Genomic DNA, 25820 nt, shown 5'->3' on the forward strand with positions numbered 1-25820 from the left:
TTTGAAAAGGCTCGTCTAATTAGTTCACCTGATAAAAATGATTCTATATCAGAAAGCCAATCAAGAGGACAATCTGATACAAGATCAATTCTATTTGAGATACAATTACCTCAAATCTGTTGAACTTAAGCACACACATAATCGACAAAAACTCTGATAATAATCATTCAGAAATAGTCATAATACTTGATCAATCATTTGAAAACATCAAATGAAATATAAAGGCACAAAGCATATCATGAACATCACAATATCAATGAGCATTCAAAGGTCCCGAAAAAATTATGCCAATTTGGTGCTTTAACAGGCAATAACTCATTAAATTGAAACATCTTAAAAGTATTTCAAACAAGTAATCCCAAGTTCAAATCTCCATTAACTAATCAAAAAAACAGTAACTTTAACATAAAAAAGCAACTAACAATTCAAATCTAAGCGGTAAGAACAACAGCACCACCATTTTCCTTAATCTTCTTCTCCGCGTTCTTAGACACCAACTTGGCCTTCACAACAACAGGTTGTCCGGTAGGCAAAACACCTTTACCCAAAACCTTGAAGTACCCAAATTGGGTAACATCAATCAACGGAGCAGTACCCTTATTGGCAGCAGCCTTGTCCTTCACCTCTTGAGGGAGGAGAGACCATAGAGTGTCGATGTTGACAGTAGGGCAATAGAATTTGTTACGAAGCTTGTGGAAATAACGCATACCTACTTTACCGAAGTAACCAGGATGGTACTTGTCGAAAAGGATCCTGTGATGGTGCATACCTCCGGCGTTACCTCTTCCTCCTGGATGCTTCCTGTGCTTTCCGATACGACCATGTCCGGCGCTGACGTGGCCACGCTTCTTCCTGTTCTTCTTGAATCTGGTAGTCATTTTCTCCTCGTCGGCGGCGGCAAAATGTGGAAAAGGGGAGAAGGGGAAGTGCGGCAGTGAGAGAATGGTGTGGTTAGGGTTTTCAGAGATTTATAGATGGAAGATCGATGGATTGGGCCCAATAGCAAATTTTGCCATTAGGGTTTTGACAGATCTGTTAGTAGTTAGATATGGGCTTGGGCCTTTATATGATGAGCCGTTTGGTGAAATTTGAAAATTGTATTTGGTGATCAATAAATATAAGTGAAAAGAAAAAGTAAAAACAAAAAAATTGTATTTTTCAAATTTCTGAAAAAAATTTGCCACGAAAATTGTTCAAAAGACACCGGAAAACACATTTAGCTATAAAATTCTAAAAATTAACTTCAAGTTAAATTTCATAATTTTTCAAAAATTTGAAAAACAACAAAAATTATTTCTACTTTTTTTTCATTTCATTTAACTCATAAAAAGTCAAAAACAACTCCAATTTATATTTGTGACTGAACACAATTGCATGCAAATTTCAAATATCATTTTTTCACTTTGAAAACAAAAATTATACATATATATTTTTCAAATTTCATAATGAAACATGATCAAACACCCACAAATAATAGAAGAAAAAGAGAAACAATAGTGTTTGTCCATTGTGTGTGTTTTCTAAAGAGAAAAAACTTTTTCCCAGAGTTGATATGAAATAAAAATAAAATACAAGAAGCCATAAGTAAAAGAATACGTTTTTTAAAAATAAAAATAAATTAATAATACGTTAAAATATTATCATGTTCGGATTTTAAAAAAAAAATCTTTTACATGTTAAAAGAACGTTATAAAAGAAAAATTCGAAAAAAAAAAAAAAGGTAACCATTCGAAAACAGTATAACGATTCCCATTAATATTAATAGTCACTTGAAAGAAACTAACAAATTCTGTTCCTATAAATCACTCACAAATGCGTCAAAATTGCTCACTTTTTTCAATGGCAGAGGAAAATCACCAATTAAAAATTGATTTAATCTCAGATGAAATACGAGAAATAGCATATAAGGGACAACAAGCAACAATATATCAAATTGGTGATGAAGTTGAAGTTGCAAGTCAAGTATTAGGCTTCATAGGTTCTTACTTATATGCAACTATTATTTACCCCGTTGGCGCTTTACATTACAAAGTCCAATACAAGACTCTCGTGACTGATGATGAAACCGCGCCATTACAGGAGACTGTACGTGTCTCTGAGGTCCGTCCTGTTCCACCTACTCTTCCATCTGAAGCAAGGTCAATGGTAACCTATGATATTGTAGATGTGTATGACAAAGAGGCCTGGTGGTTCGGGGTCATTACTGGGGAAGATGAAGAAAATTACCATGTCTATTTTCCTACTACTGGGGAGCACGTTGCGTATTCTACTGATAAGTTGAGGTTTCATCAAGAATGGTCTAATGGCCAATGGATATTTCCTTCATTAGGAAGGATTGATTTTGTATAGTTGTACTGATTTGGAGAAATTCTTTTGTTATTGTAGTGTGATAAGTTTCTACATGTTTAAGAACTTTGTTACATTCTTGTTTCCAATATTTTAATTCAATTTGCTTGAAAGCATATGCATTTTGCATTTTCATGTTGCCTTTGATTAAAACACTGTTTTGGGTTCTGCATTTGGCCAACCACTTTAATGTCACAGAATTCTGGTGCATTCTTTTTAACATATTCTGCGATGTTTTGTCCCTTCCTCGTTAGCCTGAAATGGATAAACAATAGCAGTTTATCACCCTTGATAAATTTCATGTTGCATAGTTTATTTAGCAATGTGTTACCTTGTGGGACGCGATGGACTAGTTCCAATGACAATGCTGGTAATGTTGACAATAGGAATAAGGTCAAGTAATGCTTCTCTGCTGGTGAATTGCTTTCGACAAGCACAGTGTCAACTGCTACCTAGTAGTTAAAGTAAAGTCATTAAATGTCATGAAACAAAGTTTTTGGGAATTTGGGTGTGGAGTTTCCAATTAGTATATAGACTTGCACTCGATCATTTTAGCATCGTTGCATAGACAGATGTATTTCTCTAAGAGATTCTTCCTCCTGTTACTCTCTTCATTGATGTACACTTGCACTTGCATTTTGCTCAATTGGCTTCTTGATAAGTTCCCTACTATCATACAAAATTCAACTTAGCAATGTTTGTTGGCATTCATTTTGCTTTTTTTCATCAAAGTTCATAAGCATCATCTGTCCAATTTTAACAGAATTAAACATATTGAATCGTAGTATCAGTAGGCTGATCTGCATCTGTCAAAAATGAGACAGCAGATCGAAACAAAGAACGTTGAACCAATATATTCAATATTACTCTTCATGTTCTTGAATTTCCTGATTTTTTCGATAAATTCACAGTCCCACTGATGTGATGTCTTGATTATACTATTGCATTTGTGATATATCTACAGTTACATCAATCAAAAACTAAAATGAAGAAGGAAATTGAGTGGAGAAACAGATAGTGAATTGACCTTACTAAACACCCATGATCTCCTATATCTATTTAGATATAAGTATGGAGTGCAAGAGTAATAGTATAAAATTATCTGGTGTATGTATATAGTTAACGGGAGGAAAAATGTGCATGAGAAAGATGCAAAATCCAGGGAAAATAGCATGATCAAGTGCCCATTGATCAACATACAAGTTATTGTCTATGTTGCAATAGAAATGATTTCTTTATGAACAAAACATCGTCGAGTTATATGCAAGAGAACTTAATAACAAAAACTTAATGTTCACTATTACAGTAAGCTAAAGTACTGGGAAAAAAACTTGTCACATTCTTGTTTCCAACGTTTCAATCGAATTTTCTGGAAAAGCATATGCATTCAAGGAAATTCCTATCAGAATTTCTTGTAATCTCAGGCTGCGTTCGATTAAAACTTTGTTTAAGCTGCTGCACTTGGCTAACCACTTTAACCTCACAGAATTCTGGTGCATTTTTTTGAACATATTCTCCTATATCTTGTCCCTTCTTTACTAGCCTGAAATTGACAAATAATAGCATTATAGCATGCTTGAACTTTGATAATTTCATGTTGTAGTGGAGAACTGTGTTTACCTCGTGGAACGCGATGGCCTGGTTCCAATGACAAGGCTGGTAATGTTGACAATAGGAATAAGGTCAAGTAATGCTTTAGCTGGTGAATTGCTTTCCACAAGCATAGTATCAACTGGTACCTAGCAGCCAAAGTAAAATCAAGAACTGTCATGTAACAAATTTTTCGAATTTTGGATGTAAAGTTTCTAATTGATACAGACTCGAACCTACTTTGGCATTGTTGCATAGGCGAATGTATTTCTCCAAGAGATTCTTCCTCTTGTTACTCTCTTCATTGATGTAGACTTGCACTTGCTCTTTGCTCAATTGGCTTCTTGATAAGTTCCCAACTATCATACAAAATTCAACTTAGCAATGTTCATTAGCAAGCCCTTTCATTTTGCTTTTATTACATCAAATTTTCCTTAGTTCCTAGAGAAAAAAAAGGTAGCTTAGTGCTCAAAGAATCTAGCGTTTCACGCAGGATCAAGGGAAGCATCGCGCTCATGGGGGGGTGTAATGTAAGCAGTCGATCTATACTAATGCAAGTATCAGTGCAAGGCATCCTTCCTTCATGTAAGGTACATGGAAAGGTCGCATCCTAAGGAGGTTTAATATAAGCACCCTCCCCTGATGCACTTGTTAGTGGCTGATCCACGGCTCGAACCTATAATCTATATGTCACAAGTTCGAGTCAGCTTTACCAGTGATCCAAGGCTCCCCAAACCTTTGTTCCTAGAAAGTATTCACCTATTAACTAACTTTTAATTATCCGACTTAAGACTAGATATATGGTGAAAAATCCTAGGATTCCTGTCACTAATGAGACAGCAGCAGCAACAAGAAAATTGAACCATTATATTCAATATACTCTTTCATGTTCTTGAATTTCCTGATTTTTGAATAAATCGCGACACTCCTCATATGTGATAAATTGAATATACAGATATGTATGTGCAAGAACAATAGTTACCTGGTGTTGGAATGTACTTAATGGTAGGAAAAATATGCACAAGGCAGACGCGAAATCCAGGGGAAACAGCATGATCAAGTGCCCATTGAACAACATACAAGTCATTTTTACCAACAACTACATAAACATCATTAGTTTCTGCATTTTTTATTGTAGTACTCTGGCTATCTTCTCCAATCTCTTCGATTTCCCTAGACATCTCTTCTACAAATCTTGAATATAGCCGGTAACAACAATAGTTGTTCTCAGTTCTGGTCCCTCATCTCAGTTTTCATCTCAAGGAAACAAGAGTAACTGCTTAAAGAATGATGGTGGTTTCTAGCAAAGACACCAACAATATAATTTTTTTGTCAAGTTGTGGAGTGTTTCTTGGATATGTCACAACTCACAGTCTATGTAACAACTGTTCCTTTTATGTAAAAAGAAAACTTTTTTTAATGCTTAAAGAAAAGAATGATGGTGGTTGCTAACAAAGACACCAATAAAATGAAAAAAAGTTTTATAAGAATTTTTTTTCATGTCAACATCTGTAGGGTTCTTGGACATACCATATTCTAAGTAACAACTGTTCCTTTTAGTAAAAGAAACCTTTTTTTTTCTCATGGGAAAGTTTTCTTGGACCATAACATAATTTTATGATAGTGCAAGTCAATTTCTAATGCTTTGATTTTTCTCTTTTTCCTTTACTTGTGATCAATTTTTTTTCCCAGAATTGTCACTTTCCATGCTTTAGGATCAAAATGTATAGTCTATGCAACACATCCGAAGCACAAAAACACAACAAAAAAGAAGGGAGTCTGTCAGACAGCCATGGGACCATCCTAGGCCTGAGATCAGGTCTAAGAACGATCATCTACTGCACCACAGCTCAAGGAGCCATGGTAAACTGTTAATCACGCTCTGGTCACATAGCCATGCTTCATCAACCAGACTTGGTTTCCTGTCTCCTTAGAAATTAAGGATACAGTGGTACGAGCCTATAGAACAGATCCTGTTCAAGTAAGGTCGTGACATACGCTACTGGAACGGAGCCTATAAGGCTGTAGCTTTTGTGTTCCACTCCCGATGTGGGAGTAATATATTGGCCCGTCACGCTGTCAATTGAAGTACAAATTAATAAATGGACCTTACTTTTCTGGGTTTTTTTAATTGTTTATAGAAAAATAACTATGTACAACTGTAATAATTTTGTTGTAAGATCATCAATTTTGTAGAAATTATTATCCTAAAACTCTCTGATCTCTATACAATCATAAATCAGTTATCTTAGATGAACTTGTGTTTACTATGCAATATATAAATAAGATTCCAAAAGCAACATATTGTATGAGACAGGTATTGAGAGGGGAATTGTTAGGTAACGCCAACATTCTGTCAATGACAAGGCTCACGAGAGGGGTTGGGTTGGCAGCAAAAGATGTAAACAAGAATATATATGTCGATTTCAAAAGCTACAAGAAAAGTTAAATATTATCGACTCATCTCTGTATGGATGTATAAAGTATGCTTTTACTTTAGACTACTCAGACATATATATATATGCATGAATTTCGTCCATCTTTTTTCTTCATCTAACTTTAAATGTGCATGAAAAATCAATGTCAGTATCAATTTGGTGCATAGTATGATTGTGTAACTCTCAAGTCTGAAATAAGAAGCTACAATTTTGCAGTTGGCCATACCCTGTTGACAACATCACCTAATTTACAAACGTTAAACTTTTGTACATTAATCGTATAAAATTGTTTAACACTAATATGTCACTTTAAAGATAATTTCTGGTAATTAATCATAACATTAACTGGAAAAAACTTCAATTTTACATGTAGTTATATTGGAATGATATTACAAATTTTTGTTTAACCATACGGGCGATATATGGGTGGCAAAATCAAGTCCAGCCCGCCCAACTTGACCCAATCCATTAAGGTTTGGGTTGGTTATTGACTCACCCATAACCCATTTATTAGCTCAATCATCTCATTTCAACCCATTAAAAATTGGGTTGATAAGTAACTCAAATTGACTTTTTAAGAAATCTTATCAAAATATTATTAACAAACTTTTATTTTATTTTATATGTTATATATAGCTATAATAAAGAAAATAGTGATTTTATTAGGTACTAAAAACTTACAAAATAACAAATAAAGCTATTAAAACTTAGTAAAAATTGGATGGGTTGAGTTATGATTCGTTACTAATCCGTTTTGACCCACCCATTTTGGCCCAAATAAATTTAGTTGGGTTGGGTCTTAACCTGTGTATTGTCTTGACCTATTTTGACCTGTCCAAATTTAATTCAATCGGCTCAATTGTCACTAGATATAAGTTAAATCCCAAGTAACAATTGTATCATCACATTGACTCAGGAATTTTATCAGTTATCTCTTCTTCATTTTTTGGGGGTGTTTTATTCTGTTTATAGTTTATATGACCAAACAAAAAGCATTAACGCTGTACCCAATGAGAAAATCAGTAGATTACTTTTTGGGAGCAACTCATCCTTTTTCATATTTTTGTCCGATTTGCATGTGTTAATTATGAAATTAATTTATTTTTTTTTAAAATTCGTGCTAAGTTAAACTAAAACATTATTTTTAAAATGAAGAATACCAAATTACTCATCTTCCATCAAGTGTTATATGCTGAGCCTACCAAAATCATTTTTCAAATTTTTGTACGACTTGCATGTGTTAATCATGAACCTTATAAACTAGAAATTTCTCTTATTATATGAGAGGGAGTTTATGATGGGACATTGTGATGTCCAATCATAAACTCCCTATATAATATATAATATAATAAATCATTTTTTCTACTATATAATATATATTTCTTTTTCTACTATAAGGGAGTTTATATAATATATAATAATATAATATAATAAATCATTTACAAATGACTTAAAATATTTCATATTTAAAGGATATATAATAAAATAGGTTCACTCTCAAAATTCTATCCGGGTCACATATATTGGGACAGAAAAAATAACATATATCATTTCAAAATTACCAAAAAAGTATTATAAATAATAATAATTAACAACTTAAAATATCTGAAAGACATTTTAAAAGGGTTAATTTTGTAAGTTTATCCATACCACATAAATTAGGACAAAGTGACCAGCAATGTAAGTTATTTGAAAGTTATATAAAAATATTATAAATCACAATAATTAATAACTTAGAACATTTTTTTTAAAAATGCAAATTTGGATGACTCTTCAAATTTCATTTGTGTCACATAAATTGAGACAACAAAAATAACATATATTGCGCCCATTTTAATTTATTTGTCTTAATTTTTTTTTATATTTAAAAATTGCGTAAAAATACTATAAATCATGATAATTGACAACATAAAATATTTCAAAAATAAATACATATAAAAAATTTTGATTAATTCTTGAAATTAATCTATCGTTAAAAATTATGTATAAAATACAATAAATCGTGATTTTGACCACTTAAAATATTTATTAAAAAAATATAAAAAATAAATTGACTGATTCTTAAAATTAATCTATCAATGTCACATAAAATGAGACAAAAGTAGTAATATGTATTGTTTAATGTGAAATTATTGAAAACTACGTAAAATGTATTATAAATGTTAACAATTAACAACATTTGATTGAATCTTGAAATTTTATCAATGCTACATACATTGAGACAAGTGGAGTAATATATATTAAGTATTTAAAAATTACGTACAGCCATATTGCTTTCTGTAGGCTTCGAATTATCGTGGTCAGTTTTTAGGCTGATACAAGTTTTGTACTTTTTTTTTAATATTATAAATCGCAATAATTAATAATTTAAAATATTTTAAAAAATATATTAAAAAATTAGTTGGTTTCGGGAATTTTATTTATACTATATAAAATGGGACAAAGGAAGCAACATATATCATTTACAAATGACTTAAAAAGCATTAAAAATTAGAATAATTACCAATTTAAAATATTTAAAAGCTATATAATAAAATAGGTTTACTCTCAGAATTCTTTCAGGCTCACATATATTAGGACAGAAAAAATAACACATATCATTTTAAAATTACCAAAAAAGTATTATAAATAATAATAATTAACAACTTAAAATATCTTAAAGACATTTTAAAAGGGTTAATTTTGTATTTTTATCCATATCACATAAATTAGGACAAAGTGACCAGTAATGTTGGTTATTTGAAAGTTACATCAAAATATTATAAATCACAATAATTAATAACTTAAAACATTTCTTTAAAAAAAATTAAAATTTGGATGACTCTCCAAATTTTATTTGTGTGACATAAATTGAGACAACAAAAATAACATATATTGGGTCCATTTTAATTTATTTGTCTTATTTTTTTTTTGGGTTTTTTATATTTAAAAAATGCGTAAAAATATTATAAATCATGATAATTGACAACATAAAATATGTTTTGAAAAAAAAAAAAAAAAATTCCACTCATTCTTTAAGTGAATCTATCGTAAAAATACTATAAATCATGATAATTGACAACATAAAATATTTCAAAAATGTTGTATGTGGATAGTTCTTATTGTGCCTTGAATAGTGTCAAATAAAGTACAAGTTTGTGATAAAAAAACTTATTCCTTTATCCACGCAAACAATCGCTTCAAAATCTTCGTTATTAGCCCCAAAATATACCATTTATATTATTGGGCCCGTGTCCGTGCATAGCACGGGCAACATTACCTAGTATTATGAATAAATGTTAGATGACAATCAATTATTTTATTAGTTCTGAACTATATCACACAAGTCAATAAAAAAGTAAATAGTAATAAATAAAAAAGAGATATTTATGTAAATAGTTCATGTTGACTTTGACAATAATAGTTTTTGGGTGAAAGCCAAATATATAGCATTAAAATGGAATATTCTCCTACCATAGTACATAGTGGCTTAACCTAACTGCCACATTTTTTTAATTATAAATTAATTTGACTAATTTTTAAAGTTAAATTAAATTATATTAATTTAATATTTTAAATAAAATTTACATATTCAAAAACTATACGAAAAGTATTATAAATTGAATTTTTTTGCATATCAGTATGATGAAAAATATATCACAAAATGTTTGTCAAAATTCTTATCATTGACTCTAAAAAAAACTATGACAATTAAAAGTGAACCGAGAAAATATTATATAGTTCAATGATAAAACCATTTTAATGATGTATTTATTGGTCTAGTCAAAGTAAATATTCATGTAAAGAGTCGTCTAATATATGAAGTGCAAGTATATATTCCCAATTTTTGAAGCTTCCTTTCGACACTATATTGACTAGGGGGGTTTATTCACACACCAACATCCAAAATAAAGCCAAAAAAATGTTACGTATTTGATTTGTTTTTAGCAAAATAAAACCAATACGTGCATTCTAATGGTTGATAATTGCTTATTATACTTTTGTATCCCTCAACTCTCCTTTTTTTAAAAATAAAATAAAATCTATGAAAAAGGGGCAAGAATCTTTAAAATTATGGTAGAATTGTATATATGAATTATGTGTGGTTTTATTGCTACATGAATTTAATTTCCTTCGTAATAATTATATTCCTTGATTTAAACTCCTGAATTATTTTGATTCAATTTTTGTTGTTGTCTAATTTAATTTTTGTGCCATTTTTTTCAATTCTAATATAGTTTTGATCCAATGCATTAACTATAACTTGTAAGTTTTATATATATCCAATAAATGAAGAAAATATTGGCTATTAGAGGTGTAAATAATGCAGATAAATTAAGTAAAAGGGGTAATAGAATTTCGGCGACACAATGTTAAAAAGTTTTTATTACTAGCATATATTTTACTAAAGAAATCTTATAAATAGTAATTTGAAACTCTAAATTTTATTATTATTGCTTCATACATCTACTATTTAATACTTTCTCCATTTTAAAAAATAACTTATTTTTTCTTTTTAGTTGGTTTAAAAAAATGATCACATTCTTTTTCTGGTAATATTTTAGTTTCAGTTTTTTATATGACATGTGAACATTTTAATACATTTGATATAAGTTTAATTTAGAACAATAAAGTTTAAAAAAATATTTTTTTAAATTTCGTCAAACTAAAACATTTTTTTAAAACGGAGAATACCAAATTACCAGCAGGCCCTTTCATCTTCCACCAAGTGTTATATGCTGAGCCTAACACCTCATCATCTCAGTCCCTCGTCAAACCTTAAGTGGACCCACCTTTTAATTTCCCAAAACGCCACCATCTGTCGACACGTATTCCTCCCCCCTATATATACGCTTTTCCCCCAATCCCAATTCAAATCGCTCGAAATTTCAGCTTTCTCTAGAAGCTTCTTTTCATTCTTCCCAGCACAATTTCCGCTTTCAATTAATCTCTTCGCACTGAATTCGGAGCATGAGTCACTCTACACAAATCGTCAAATTCCTCTACAGTTACGGCGGTAGAATCCTTCCTCGTCCCTCCGACGGCACGCTCCGTTACATCGGTGGCTTTACTAGAGTCCTCTCCGTTGATCGATCTATTTCATTTGCAGGTTTGTTCATACATTCATCTCCTTGTTATCACTTCGATTTTGCTTAGCTACCTTTTTAGGGAACTGATTGAAATTTGACTGATGCAGAGTTGATGGTGAAGTTTGGAGAATTGTGTGGATCGTCTATGCGTTTAAAATGTAAGCTGCCGACTGAGGATTTGGATGTTTTGGTATCGATAACCTGTGACGAGGACCTGGCGAATGTGATTGAAGAGTACGATCGAGTTTCAGCAATGACGAATACAGAGATTAAGATTAAGGCGTTATTATCTCCAATCAATTTGCCGAAAAAGAAATCTCGTCCGTCTTCGCCAATGTCTTGCTTCGATTTCCCGGCATCGAACTTGAAGCATGGAAAACTCGGCCGGTTCAATTCGCCTCCTGCGTATGCGGCGCGTAGATTGTTCTCACCAGGTGTGGGTTATCCGATCGGGAGACGGACAGATCGCGAGGAGCTTTACTATCCTTACTGTGGACACGGAGGAGTTAGGCTTTTGTATAACGTTGTTCCTATCCATTGCCAATAGAAAAAAGATATCCGAGAGATAAGAGTAGTTAACAGTATTGCAGGAGAGTTGTTTACATGGATGAAACGAATCTCCTCCCCATAAAGAAGGGACAGATAAAGAAAATATTTATCACATCAAATAGCAAAAAACAGATTCAATATAATATTTTGGTCCCTGAATCAAATTGTATATTGCTTGAGATTATTGTTCGTTCAATTATTCTGTGGATTCTTTGCTCGTACACTCCGTATAGACATTTACGCCGTTAGGGTTACTGGTAGGCGTAGGCAATTCGTTGTTCTGGGCCTGAATGCTGATGTTTGTTTTCTATCGAAAATATTTTTTCTACTTTTGGAGCTAGCGGTATAGTCTGTGCCCCTCTGTTTTAGTATTGTTCATTTCATCTTGTTTACTTAGTATTAGAACTTAGAAGACATTTGCACTTTCTAGAGATCGAAATAAGGATGAGGAGTGAAGACATATATTTCATTTATCTAATGGATGTGTGAGGAATTGTTGTAGATTATGTGGTTGTAACTTGTAGCCATAGAAAATCCGGACATATCATAAGTATTTTAATTAGAGATTTTGAATTCAAGTTTTATATATAAAATTACTTTTATTAAAAATATATTTTAAAATGTAAATCTAATTTAATTGAATTTCAATACAAATAACGAACGAGATTGAAAGCAGGATGCAGAATGGGAAAGAAACCAAGACGTCAAGAAACAAAAAGAAATTCATTTGCCGTTGGCTTATCTTGATTGAAAAACAACCTTTTAAAAGAAATCATTTTTATAAATTATGATCTTTAATATAATTATAAAAGCATGTGATGGAATGTAAAATAAAATGAAAAAAAATAGGCTTAAGTCATATACGCTCCTTAAAGTTGTCCACATATTTCAGTTAGACATCTTAACTTAGGTTAGTACCTAGTGAACACTTTAATTTTAATAAATTTATATTTATTAAATACAAAATGAAAATATGTTGAAAGACACAAGTGCCTGTGTCTCAAATACAAATACATAACAGATGGGCCAATAAAATGATGACACGTGATAATTAGATAAAAAAGAACTAAAAACAACAACAAATTATTTTGAATCAATCCACGCCCACCCCTACCCCCGCCCTTGCCCCTCTTCTCCTTCTTCGTCAAAATCTGCTGCCATTTCAAAACTTTTCCCCCATTTTGAATTTATTTTCTTTAATCACTTACTATCATAGTTATCTAAAAAAGAATACGGACTTTTGCTGAAAGAAATAATCAATTCATATTATTTTTATTAAAAAAAAATAAAGCTTTGCTAGAATATTTGCGATTTAGATCTATATAATAATAACTTTTTAAAAATGAAGGTAAAAGCAAAAGAAGAATAAAAACGAGTTAAAGAAAGTGAGGCAGATGTACTTGGAGGATGGCTGCAGAGAAGAAGTGAAGAAGACAGGGCTTTTCCGTTTTATTTTTATTTTATTTATTTTTTAACATGATTTTTAATTGCTATACGCGCTCAAAGAGTGTGAAACATTTTTTTTCTGTCATGTCAGTATTTTGTGTTTAATATGAATGATTTTTTAATAAATAAGGTGCTCTATAGGTACAAACCCTAGTTGAGGGTCCAAGTGAAATATGCGGACAACTTTAAGTGGACACAGATAGGGGTGTGCACTATTTGGATTAAACCGAAAAATCAAACCAAATCAAATTGAATTGTAATTTGGATTGATTTTTTGAATTTTTGGTTTGGTTTTGGATTTATAAGTTACTTTGTTTGTTTTTTTGGTTTGGTTTCGGATTTAGAAAAATGAAAATCGAAAAATAAAAAAAAACCGAATTATATATATATAGATTAATAATTACACATATAATTTTTAGGTTTACTATGTAGGTCGTAGGGTACTAGTAATTCAGTATTACCGTAATATTTAGGCCCATATCAAATTATTGTCATCCTATTTCACTAAATTTTAGGTATTATGTTTTACATTATAACTATAAATATCACATATTACTTGCACTTTCATGAAAAAAAAATTAGCAGAACTAGAACTAGCGGCGCTAGTCAACTTTTTTATTTTTGTAGTTTGCTCTTTTTCTTGCTTTATTTTATTTGTGTGCTATTTGATTTTGAAATTTTTATCTATTTCTTTCTAAAAAGTTTTTTCATCATATTTCAGGTTTAAGAGATCTTAATTGAAGACATGAGTTGAATTGTTAGTTCAACCTCGATGCGAATTGTCTTTAGTGATAGTACTTTAGAGTTTAGAGTTAGTTTCATTGAAATTATTGATAGTATTGTGTTTTAATGTTTTACTCGTGTTACTTTTCCTTATATGAAATATTTATTTTTTAAGCATGCAAATATAACTTTGATTATGTTATTAATTAGTTATGAAATAAGTTATAACCGAATAGCCAAATCGAAAAAAATCAAACCGAAAAGAGAAAAACCGAACTGAACCAATTTTTTCTTGGTTCGGATTGGATTATACTTTTTCAAAACCGAAAACCCAAACCGAATAACACTAAATCGAACAAAAAAATCGAATGCACACCCCTAGCCACAGATGACTTAAATTGTTACTATCACAATTCACATACACGAAGATGCATGTGTACTTATTTTCTAGGGAAAAGGGTAAAAATGTCCTTAAACTATGTAAAAGGAATAAAAATGCCTTCCGTTTATAATTTAGCTCAAAAATGTTCTTACTGTCTATATTTTGGCTCAAAAATGCACTTGCAGTCAATACTTTGGTCCAAAAATGCCCCTATAGTTACAAAATGGATCAAAAATGCCCTTTTACAAATATTTTTATTATTTTTTTCTTTTTAAACACATCTTCTTCCTAGTTAAAATATTATTAAAGAACACTATTCTTGTTTTATTTCTTCTAAAATCACTTTAACAAATAAAACTGTAGGAAATATTATTTTTCTTCTTAATTTCATTTTATCAATTAAAATAGAATAACTTCATATACCATTTCGATAGATAATATATGTCATATATATAAGATCATAGTATATCTATCATTAATTTATATTTATATAATGATAATAAAATAAGAAATATATATTTTTTTTAAAATTGAAGTAAGATACATATTTGCTAATTTAAAAAAAATATTATTAGAAAAAGAATGTGTTAAAAAGAAAATAATAATATATTTATTTGGAAATGAGCATTTTTGACCCATTATATAATAATAAGGAAATTTTTGAACTAAAGTATTGACGACAAGGACATTTTTGGATCAAACTACAAATGAAGGACATTTTTATTCCTTTAGTATAGTTTAAGAACATTTTAAAATCAAAATATTAACAGTAAAGATATTTTTGACCCTTTTACCTATTTTCTAAATAGTCCGCAGCGAGTATACTAATGAATTGGTCGACTGGCTGATACATATGAACCTTGGGAACATAAATTAGGTATAGAGAGGATGAATCTAACAAAATGACAAAATGAATTTTGTTTCATCGCAATTCAAGTGTTAAACTGTTCCCCTTGTAGCTTTCTATGAGTTTTTCTGTTTTTGGGAAAAGGGATACACATGCTTCCTAATTAGTTTAAATTATTTTTGACTCGAAGATATTCTTATTATTATATTTTTGGCTCAAAATTACTTTCAAATTATTCAAAAAGACTCATCTTACTAACAATTACGCTAAAATAAGAAAAAAAAGACCAATTAATCAAATTAACATTCAAGAAATGAATTAATCTAAGACTGATCCTATAAGATAGAAAACATTGTCAAATCACACATAGACGGATGAAGGTTTTATATATATATAATTTGATCAATCCTCTCTTCATTACTTGAATTTTGTAGTGAGTTAGGCTCAGTCCTAAGCTTGAGAACGGGTGTTAATCTTCACATCAATAAAATAACGAAATTATGGACTTAAACAATACTTTTGTCACGAATTAACTTTTGAATTGAGTGAGACTCAAACACTCAATTCGTGAATAGTAAAAAAAGAGAGTAAGTAATTAGCCAACCCTGTCATGTGCAGCCACATGCGACATGCCCTACACTTCCCAATTTCCACAAACTCCACATCTTTCATGATTAAATTCAGAACAGATACAGCCATACACAGCTTCACTCTTCCTTCTTCAAAATCAACCTCCTTATTTTCCTCTAAAAAAAATAAATCAAACATTTTCATAATCTCTCCATCAAATCAAGTCAATCTCTAGTAAAACAAAGATGAAGGTCACAATAAGCACAAAATATTTCTTAATTTTGATCCTAATATTGATATCTTTCTTAGATTTAGTCCCATTTCTTGTCATTAGCACTGTTGTTCTTGTGGGAACAACAGTACTAATTGTTCTAGCAGTACGAACCACCGTAATAACATGGATTATGGTGCTCGTACTGCTAGCATTCACTGGTAAACGCCGTAGGGGCGTAGTGAAGGATGGCAAGTCGATCACGTCTGAGGTGGCAATGTATGCGGCCAACGTTGTGTTTAAAGAGAGGGGATTATTTGCTTTCACCGGTACTGCTATCATTCTCGGCTTCACTTCTATGGCATTATATTGTTAATCACAATTATTAAATCTCCGTCTAATTTTAAGTGACACTTTTATTTTTAGTTTATCTTAAAAAAAAAAGTGATTGAAAAATCACAGTTGCTGTAAAATCTAACATTCACAATTTGTAAATATTTGGATACAAGGAGTACTTACTTTCAACAAATTTAAAGTATCAAAACTACTCAAAAGTATATTATGGGACCATTTTGAACTTACTTCAAAATATAAGGGTTAATTTTTGTGATTTTCTCCACAAAAATATCTACGTCATGTTTTATATTATATATATTTTTAAAACTTTATACTATGTTTAGTTAGATATGATCACATAAAATGAGATCGAGAAAGTATATATCAACGCTTCCATTGTTTTCTTGGTTCTAGTTGACTGCAGGCAGTGGCACGACATGGAGTATATTAATCCTTCATTTTGTACGGATTGTAGTGCAGTGATAAAACTGTTTCATTTTCAATTAAAAATTTAGTTATAAGAAAATTTTATTTGGAGTTATCTCCAAATAAGGTATGCAGTGTACTATTTGAATTTTATTTATGCTTTAATATGAAATTTGAGCTGTAAATTGAATCTTTTCACTTTTCCTTTTTTGCTAAGTAAAGTATATTTACAATGAATGTTGTTGGCGATCGTGGCTAAATTTTGATGCATGCACTTCGTCAATAAAATTCACTTTCTTTACTTATCTCATTTCTCACTTTCTGAACTTCTCTTTCGCTTTTTATTATAGTAGCAATCTATTTTACGTTACAAACTCGAAGTACATTATATTAATAAATTGTGGTTAAAAAAATTCAATTGATATGTCTGATTTTAACTTGATACAGTGTTTAAAAAATTAAAAAAAACTTTTGAATTTTTTAATTTTAAACATATAAGTGGAAAGTTGAAATTAAAATATTATAAAAAAAACATTATCTTTTAACAAACTAAACAAGAATAAATCGGATGAACTGAAATATAATATAGAGTATTAAATAAGGCCATTAAATAACAATGGTTGAGTGCAAGAGGATTAAGCAAAAGTATAGGTTACTCGCTCTTTCAAATTATCTATTGTGAATTTTAAAATTAGTTGTCTCAAATTACAAACTCTTGGATAATGAATATAGTAAAATATTTGATAAATATAGATTATGTTTTTAGACAAAAATGAGGTCAAATAGTTTTGAAAAAAAAGCCTCTTAATTACATTAATTTTTATTTTTCTTTAAAGAAGTGCACAAAAAAGAACGCAATAAATATTGAGAATATAGGAGTATGTAAATACGTATCAGTTTAGTGCAAAACTACAAATATTAGATGGAGTATTTCTAGTGGGAAAAGGTTAGCTTTATAAAGTTTGTATTGAGAAAAAACTTACCTCGAATTACAAGTTGATGCCAAAAGACATTTCAATTAAGTGGCATCTTTCGAATTTCAAATTATGAAATTTAAATAAGATTCTTTTGTTATAATTTCTAATATATTTTAAAATATTTTGAATTACAAATTATTGTGAGTATAACTTATAATATTCTTTCATAGAGTTTTTATAAAGTTTATTTTAAAATACTTGAAGATTACATATCCGAATTTTTTATTAAAATTAAATTATTGATTTTTAACGTTCGAACTACGCCACACTAATTGAGATAGAAAATATTAATATATAATAAATATCAAATATCATTTTGATATTTTAATTTTATTAATTTGATTAATTTAGATTTATATTAAATTGACTAACTAAGAAAAAGGGAAAGAGAAATGGAGTATATTTTTACATTTGTTTTAGGAAAATAATGGAAAAAGATTGAACTCTTTATTTTTGTAGTATCAAATTAACGATATACTATTAAATAATTTTTATTAGTTGCGAAATTATTAAACATACGAATTAACAATAAAGTTTATAGTTAATTTCAATTATTTTTAAGGTGGCCGTTGAGGGTTAGAAACAATAAGTGTTGATTGAAATAATTACTAATATAAAGTAATATACTTAGTAGGCGTTTGGCCATGCGATACCATATCACGATATGGTATCGTGAGATGAAATCAGCGTTTGGACATGCGATTTTACGCTGATTCCATCTAATGATTCCATATCATGAGAGGTGATACCATATTCTCCAAAAACCATGATATGGAATTATATGGTGATTTCATATCATGATTTGAGATATTTTAATACAATAATTGATCCATGAGTTTATATTTTGTTAAAACAGCCCCACATTTATATCTACTAACCATTTGTTTCATATGTAAATAAAATTTATAATCACATCATTACTTTTTAAAATTTATTATTCTCACCGACATAAAATTTATTATTCTCACCAACATATAGTCACTTTACCTCACACCTCACGATTGTGAAACTTTTCAACATTCACTTGAAACAATTAACCGGCATGTTAAAATAGTTGCCGAGGCAATTAGCAATATGGCACGAACATTTATACAACCAAAAAATATGACTGGTGTACATTTCAAAATTCGACATAATACTCGATTTTGGTCTTGGTTTAAGGTAAAATTTCAATCACATTAATAAATTTATTTTATGGCCTTAATAAGTGAACATTTATATTTTATGTGTAAGTTATTAGTATTTAGTTACATTTTTCCTATCAACTTTGTTTAAAGAGATAATATTTATTTTATGACTTTGCATTATCTTGGAAGCACTATTTTTATTACTCTTACAAATATTATTTTTATGAAGTGCATTCTGTAATGCTTCCAATTTATTTTATATTCACTAAACTAATATTGATGTATTTTTTATTTGGTAGGATTGTGTTGGTGCGATTGATGGAACATATATAGAAGGGAAGGTTCCTAAAGCGGTGCAACAAGCATATCGTAATCACAAAGGAAGAACATCACAAAATGTCTTATGTGCTTGTGATTTTGATATGCGACTTACCTTTGTTGTTGCTAGTTGGGAAGGTACTGCACATGATAGTAAAATACTTGAGAATGCACTTGTTGAACCAACGTCACAATTCCCATTTTCGCCACATGGTAACTTTAAATTACATCCTTAGAATAAATATTATTTATTTACACAAAGTTGTCTCATTTACATCACATATGTTTTTAGTAATTCTTTATAAAATGCTTTTTGGTAGATAAATATTATGTTGTTGATGCTGGTTTCCGAAACACAAAAGGATTTTTAGCTCCATACAAAGGACTACACTATCATTTGCAAGATTACCGAGGAAGTGAAAGAGAGCCTCAAAATGCCAAAGAACTATTTAATTATAGGCATTCATCTCTGCGCAATGTGATTGAATGGACTTTTGGAGCTTGAAAAAATAGATTTAGAATACTGAAACAACGCATGAACCATTATGATATTGATACACAAGTGAAAATTGTCATAGCTTGTGCAGTGTTACATAATTATTTGCGAGAATACCAAAGTAGTAATAAAATATTTATGGTCTATGAACATGAAGATATAGTTGCGGAGGATATTGACCAACAAATGACTCAAAGTAACAATGTTGGTTCGTCTTCTCGATCACATGATCGAGAAATGCAAGTTCAACGTGAGAAAATTGTTTGTACTATGTGGGAGGATTATATTAAAGACTAGTACACTACAATTTATGTTCAATTTTTTTAATTAAATTAAAGTTAGATGAAACAATTACTTAAGTGGAGAACAAATAACTTTGTAATAATTTATTATGCAATTTTATAATTTTTTGTTTATTTGATAAGATTGAATAAACAATTGGGGCTATTTTAATAGTTTTACAACTTAAAAGAGATTTTTATGTTTATGAGAAAATATACAACATAAAAATTTCATATCGCATGTCCAAACAAACCTTTAATTTCATCTCATTATTCCATATCATGATATCATATCATGATTCCATATTATGATACCATATCGCATTGCCAAACGGGCCCTTAGTTATACCTTTTTCACCTTTCAACATGTTTTATTTTCATCCCCACTTTTGTTGCACCCTCACCTAGTAATATTTGTTTAGAAAATTTATTATAAATATAAATAATTTTACTTGTACACAAAAGTTTTTTTTCTTGAAAAACTTTTTCCTATCACATCCAAAAATGACTTTTTGGTTTCCTTAGGCCTGTAGTTTTCTTCAAAACCAAGAGTAAAATAATTTAAAATAGAGCCCACAATTTTTTATATATAGATATACGCCAAATTATATATAAAAATAATTAAATGCGATAAACATGACAACCGAATAGACACCCTTCGCTTAAGGAGTCTCTTCCTCTTCTGCTATTTATTTCATCGCTAAATTTCGTTAATTTTTCTCTACAAATTCTAGTTCTAGGGTTAGGGTTTTCAAATTCTTAGCAAATTCATAATAATCGGGACTGTTTTTTGTGCTTTACCTGGAACGCTACCCTCATGGAATCTTCTATTGTGATCAAGGTTTGATCTTTTACTCTTCCAAAAAAATTCCAGTTTTTTTGGTTCTGTTCAATTGGATTGCATGTTGTTTTTCTACTTTGGAATGTTGAATAATATTATGGTTTGATGGATTTTGTTGTTTCTGTACTCTGAGATATGATCGAATTGTGAAATAAATTTGTAAGGATAGCACCGATCACGTATCTAGCTAGCTTTGTTAATCTTCATGCATGTAAGAATTGGGTGTTTTGTTTTCCTTTGCTTAATTTGTGTTGAGATGTGGTAATAACGAAATCAAGCAAATATTTCGACTGTAAAGATGTTTGCTTTACTGTAAGATGTACAATAACAGAGTTTGCAATGTGATCTCATTTAAAGTTTAGATGCTTCTTAATGTTTTGGTTTGTGGAATTTTTTCCCCTTCTACTTTGTAATGTTGAATAATATTGTGGTTTGATGGATTTTCTTGTTTTCGTACTCTTGAGATATGATCGAATTGCGAAATAAATTTGTAAGGATAGCACCGACAACATATCTAGCTAGCTTTGTTAATCATCATGCATGTAAGAATTGGGTGTTTATTTTTCTTTTGCTTAATTGGTGTTGAGATGTGTTAATAACAAAATCAAGCAAATGTTTTACACTGTAAAGATGTTGTCTTTACTGCAAGATGTACAATAGCAGAGTTTGCGATGTGATCTAATTTAAACTATAGATGCTTCCTAGTTCTGGTTTGTGGATTTTTTTCCCTTCTATTTGAAAATCATGTATGTTTTCATGTTCCAGTAATAAGGTTTTTTTTTGAAAGATAAGGTGTGTGTTTTGTGGAATTCCACTTTTAGAATTTATTTGCCCTTAACAGGAAGTATTTTCCTCATGTCTAAGCAACTTATTTTTCTCCATACTGGACACACCCTAGGAGTAAGGGATTTGTGAGCTGATTGGGGCATACTTGATTACTTGATTGTTATAATTGCTCTGATGTGTTTTCTCGCCAGATAATCTTAACTTTCTTATGATCCTTGTATGCCTTGGGGGCATTCCATGTGCTATCTGCTATGCAATCTTGTCAATATGCAGTTTTCTGTTTCCATGATAACATAAACTCATCGACTCTTGAAAAGAATTATCTGTTGAGCCAGTAAAGTTTCCGTTTGTTATTTTGGTTAATTTTCTTATGACCATGGATATATGTTGGGACTAACTTATGCACCCTCTGATGGATGATTTTGTCTGTACTAATGGGATTTCTGCTGCCCCTGTATACTGTGTAGGTCAAGTATGGAGAGACACTTAGACGATTCAATGCCCGTGTTGCTGATGATAAATTTGATCTTAACATAGATGAATTAAAAGACAAGATCTTTAAACTTTTCAACTTTCCTCCCGACAGTGAACTTACACTGACATACATTGATGAGGATGGTGATGTTGTAACACTTGTTGATGATGAAGATCTGCAGGATATCACGAGGCAGGACCTGGATCCCCTGCGAATATCTGTGAACACTGAAAAACTTAGTAGATCTTCAGGTACATCTAGTGAAAATTCTACTTCCATCAGGGCCCCACCTACATTTCCGAACATAAATTCGAGTGTTTCTGATTTTCTCAAGTCATTGCCAAAATCAAAAAGCAAAAAAATCCTAAAGCACTCTGCAGATATGGCGTCTAAAGCCTCATCAGCTGCCCGAGAAATTGCTGAGCTTTCCAAAGCTCTCTCTATGACTGGCTTATCCTACTTAAAGCAGGCTTGTCCAGTATCCGGAGTCCCTATGGGTAGTGTTAGAAGTGGAGAGCCATCTCAAGCAGCGAATCCTGAGGAGCTGACCGTTAAAACTGCAGGACAACCCAAAAGTCATACTGTATCCATAAATGCATCAGAATTGAAGTCTTCCCAACCAGATCAAAACGGAATTCATTGTGAACCATTATCAAAAAGTCCTAAGCGTAACTCATCTCTGGTAGACGGTAAGAAGGAAGAGGGTAACAAATTTGGTGATTCCCATCTTGTTGGGAAGGCTCTTGGTAATTCATATCCTAGTGCCTCAACCACTGGCCCAAAAAAGACAGCTGATAAACAGCAAATTGAGAATCACCCTGGTGCTGAGCCTGTTGGTGTTGTTGGTTTATCTGGGAAGCTTTCTGGTGGATTTGGATCTCCAAGTTCATATTTCATGACTATGGTGCCCGAGTTAAATGACACTATCCAACCTCAATACTCTCCTTTCCAGATTCCAGTTAAAAGGAGCCATAATCACAGTGATGGGACAGTCTCTATTTTCCACAGAGGTGTTCGCTGTGATGGTTGTGGGGTTCATCCAATAACTGGACCTAGGTTCAAATCTAAAGTGTAAGAAACGTGAACCTTTTGTATAATTGGTATTTGACTAATCAATGTTAAGGACTGATCCTCATATTCTCATGCAGAAAGGAGGACTATGATCTCTGCAGCATATGCTTTGCACAAATGGGAATTGATGCTGATTACGTTAGAATGGATCGTCCTGTTTCTTACCATCATCCCATAGCTTTCAAGGCTTTACATGAACCTGTATAATGAGTTACTTTTTTTCTTTCAATTTTCTGTAAGTACTCTCTTTGTGTTGATTAACTCTGTCAACTTTTTCTGTATGTAGCGTGACATCTTTCGAGGCTGCGGTGTAAAATCGCCTAAGCTGGACAGCCGCTTCAAACAGGATGTCAATGTACTTGATGGTACTATGATGGCTCCATCAACTCCATTTACCAAGGTCTGGAGGATGAGGAACAATGGTAATATTGTCTGGCCACAAGGAACACAACTTGTTTGGATTGGGGGAGATCGATTAGGTGATGCAGTCTCTGTTGAATTACAGGTCAGAGTTTATGCGCATGTGCTTTTTTTTTTTTTGGTGAACATCCATGCCTCCGGTCCTGTGATGCGATGATACATTGTCCCTATCTGCAGATTTCTTCGTTTGGCTTGGCTGTAGACCATGAACTTGATGTGGCAGTTGATTTTACAGCTCCTAAGCTTCCTGGCAGGTACATCTCCTACTGGAGGATGGCCTTGCCTTCAGGGGAGAAGTTTGGGCAGCGTGTATGGGTGCTTATCCAGGTCAGGATTGTTCGCATGCAACATTATTTCTTGTCTTGATAATAAGAGGTAGCTTCGATGCTGATTTGAATATTTGTAACTCATTTTTGCAGGTTGATTTTTCAATGATCCCGAAAAAGGAGTTCTTTTATGAAGCCTCTCAGGTCCTGGACTTGAATCTTCCTCCAGCCGGCTATGATATAGCTGGTTCTGAATCTATTAATGTGAATGCAGACATGACAATACAGGATATCACTGCTGACCCTAAAATCTCAAACCCTGCCATGAAATCAGTTGAGCCGGTGGTTGATGGAAACCGTAACAATGAGGAGTCCAAGTCGTGCATTTCTCCTTCTGCAGCTGGTTCGTCAATTTCATACCCCATTTATTTATCCGAGGCAGCACCAGCAGTTACTTCTGTTGCACCACCATCTGTTGTAGAGGTGCAAGCATCTTCACAGGAAGATGTCGAGATGGCCCTCCTCAAGGAACTGGAGGACATGGGTTTCACTCAGGTTAACTTAAACAAAGAAGTCTTGAGGATGAACGAGTATAACTTGGAACAAGCAGTAGCTGATCTTTGTGGTGTTTCTGAGTGGGATCCTATGCTTGAAGAGCTGGAGGAGATGGTAGGTTACTGTCATGGTCTTTAAATTTAGTGTAGTTAGTGTTTGACATTTATACCTTCCTTTTCTGCATGTTGAGCAAAGCAACGACTTCTAGCTTTTGACCATTTTATATTTCGTCTCTGCAGGGTTTCCACAACAAAGAGATGAACAAGGAGTTGCTCAAGAAGAACAATGGCAGCATTAAGCGTGTTGTGATGGATCTTATTGCCGGAGAGAATTAGGATCTAGTTAGCAGTAGTTCTTGCAATATATTATGCTTTCAGTAGACTATGCTATAAATAACTTGCTAGACTGAATTGGATGTTTTGGTGACTGTGTCCTTATGTGGTTTTGCACAATTGATAGATGCACTGAAACTTGGATGTTTTGTTGACTTTGTGTCCTTGTGTGGTTTTGCACAGTTGATAGATGCACTGAAACTTCTTAAGCGTCGTACTGAACTTGCATTGTTTTATGATAACGATGGCTCCCAAAGTTTTTGCATGCACCCAAAATTTTCCTGGTATTGTGGTATACCGTGCTCATAGCTTCAAGCTCTTGAATCTTGATGGCTTGACGTTCTGATTGTGAGTGTCGAATTCAATTTTATATTTCTTGGCATTTTGATTCATTAGATTACACTGTTTTGATCCTTTTTATACTAGTTTGATGGATTATTTTGAGTTGAATCCGTTAAATCATGTTAATAAACAATATACACAGTAAAGCAAATATTGTAACACGTTTGCTTTGTCCATTTTCATAGTACCAAAGTGCTGATTGCACAATATTAACTTCTTTTGGCACCATATTATTAATTTGCTCTAAAAAATGAACCCACAAAGCAACCTGCAAGAAAGAATATTAGTAGGTTATCAACTAAGGTTGTGATGGAATGATAAATACTCCTCCATTCTTAATCAGAGGTTTCGGTTCGAATCTTTCTAGGTACGAGTCACCTTTGTTAAGGAGTGTTTTACCTCTAATGGGGTTCGAGTCACTCTGGATATAGAGTTGTCTTATTTAAGGGGCGCATTACCTTCTATGTGGGTTGCCTTTGTTAAGGAGCATTTTACCTCCCAGCGTGAATCCAAAATTTAGTCGGACTTTAATATGGATAGCGGATATTGAGGGAAAACAAAAAAAAATTGAATGTAATCTGGCTCCAATATGAATACCCG

At 31.7% G+C, this 25820-nt stretch overlaps 5 protein-coding genes, 1 non-coding gene and 1 pseudogene across 6 annotated transcripts; 3 read left to right on the top strand and 4 right to left on the bottom strand.

Annotated features, from left to right (window-relative positions):
• Positions 1-291: 291 nt before the first annotated feature.
• Positions 292-948, bottom strand: LOC125809690 (60S ribosomal protein L27a-3-like). The gene has a single exon (XM_049489285.1). The coding sequence runs from the start codon at positions 876-878 to the stop codon at positions 432-434; it is 447 nt and encodes a 148-aa protein (XP_049345242.1). The 5' UTR covers positions 879-948; the 3' UTR covers positions 292-431.
• Positions 949-1812: 864 nt separating this feature from the next.
• On the top strand, positions 1813-2349 carry LOC125809634 (protein AGENET DOMAIN (AGD)-CONTAINING P1-like). The gene has a single exon (XM_049489230.1). It carries the CDS (start codon positions 1813-1815, stop codon positions 2347-2349), a length of 537 nt encoding a protein of 178 aa, XP_049345187.1.
• A 95-nt stretch (positions 2350-2444) lies between these two features.
• Positions 2445-3596, bottom strand: LOC125809635 (U-box domain-containing protein 35-like; annotated as a pseudogene).
• Positions 3597-3638: 42 nt separating this feature from the next.
• On the bottom strand, positions 3639-5191 carry LOC125809688 (U-box domain-containing protein 35-like). Its single transcript, XM_049489283.1, has 4 exons — positions 4919-5191; positions 4177-4295; positions 3967-4085; positions 3639-3889 (listed from the first exon to the last, which is right to left on the bottom strand). Exons 1-4 carry the CDS (start codon positions 5115-5117, stop codon positions 3703-3705), a joined length of 624 nt encoding a protein of 207 aa, XP_049345240.1. The 5' UTR covers positions 5118-5191; the 3' UTR covers positions 3639-3702.
• A 521-nt stretch (positions 5192-5712) lies between these two features.
• LOC125809777 (small nucleolar RNA U3) lies at positions 5713-5927 on the bottom strand. The gene has a single exon (XR_007441830.1). It is a non-coding gene; the product is annotated as a small nucleolar RNA U3 (small nucleolar RNA).
• A 5300-nt stretch (positions 5928-11227) lies between these two features.
• Positions 11228-12188, top strand: LOC125809687 (uncharacterized). The gene is made up of 2 exons (XM_049489282.1): positions 11228-11463; positions 11551-12188. The coding sequence occupies exons 1-2, from the start codon at positions 11325-11327 to the stop codon at positions 11988-11990; spliced, it is 579 nt and encodes a 192-aa protein (XP_049345239.1). The 5' UTR covers positions 11228-11324; the 3' UTR covers positions 11991-12188.
• Positions 12189-20759: 8571 nt separating this feature from the next.
• On the top strand, positions 20760-25085 carry LOC125809665 (protein JOKA2-like). Its single transcript, XM_049489256.1, has 7 exons — positions 20760-20973; positions 22227-23305; positions 23383-23506; positions 23592-23810; positions 23903-24052; positions 24145-24660; positions 24786-25085. Exons 1-7 carry the CDS (start codon positions 20950-20952, stop codon positions 24879-24881), a joined length of 2208 nt encoding a protein of 735 aa, XP_049345213.1. The 5' UTR covers positions 20760-20949; the 3' UTR covers positions 24882-25085.
• The last annotated feature ends 735 nt before the right edge of the window (positions 25086-25820 follow it).

Source organism: Solanum verrucosum, unplaced genomic scaffold, assembly GCF_900185275.1.
Source record: "Solanum verrucosum unplaced genomic scaffold, falcon-dt-bn FXZP01000121.1, whole genome shotgun sequence".
NCBI lineage: Eukaryota > Viridiplantae > Streptophyta > Magnoliopsida > Solanales > Solanaceae > Solanum > Solanum verrucosum.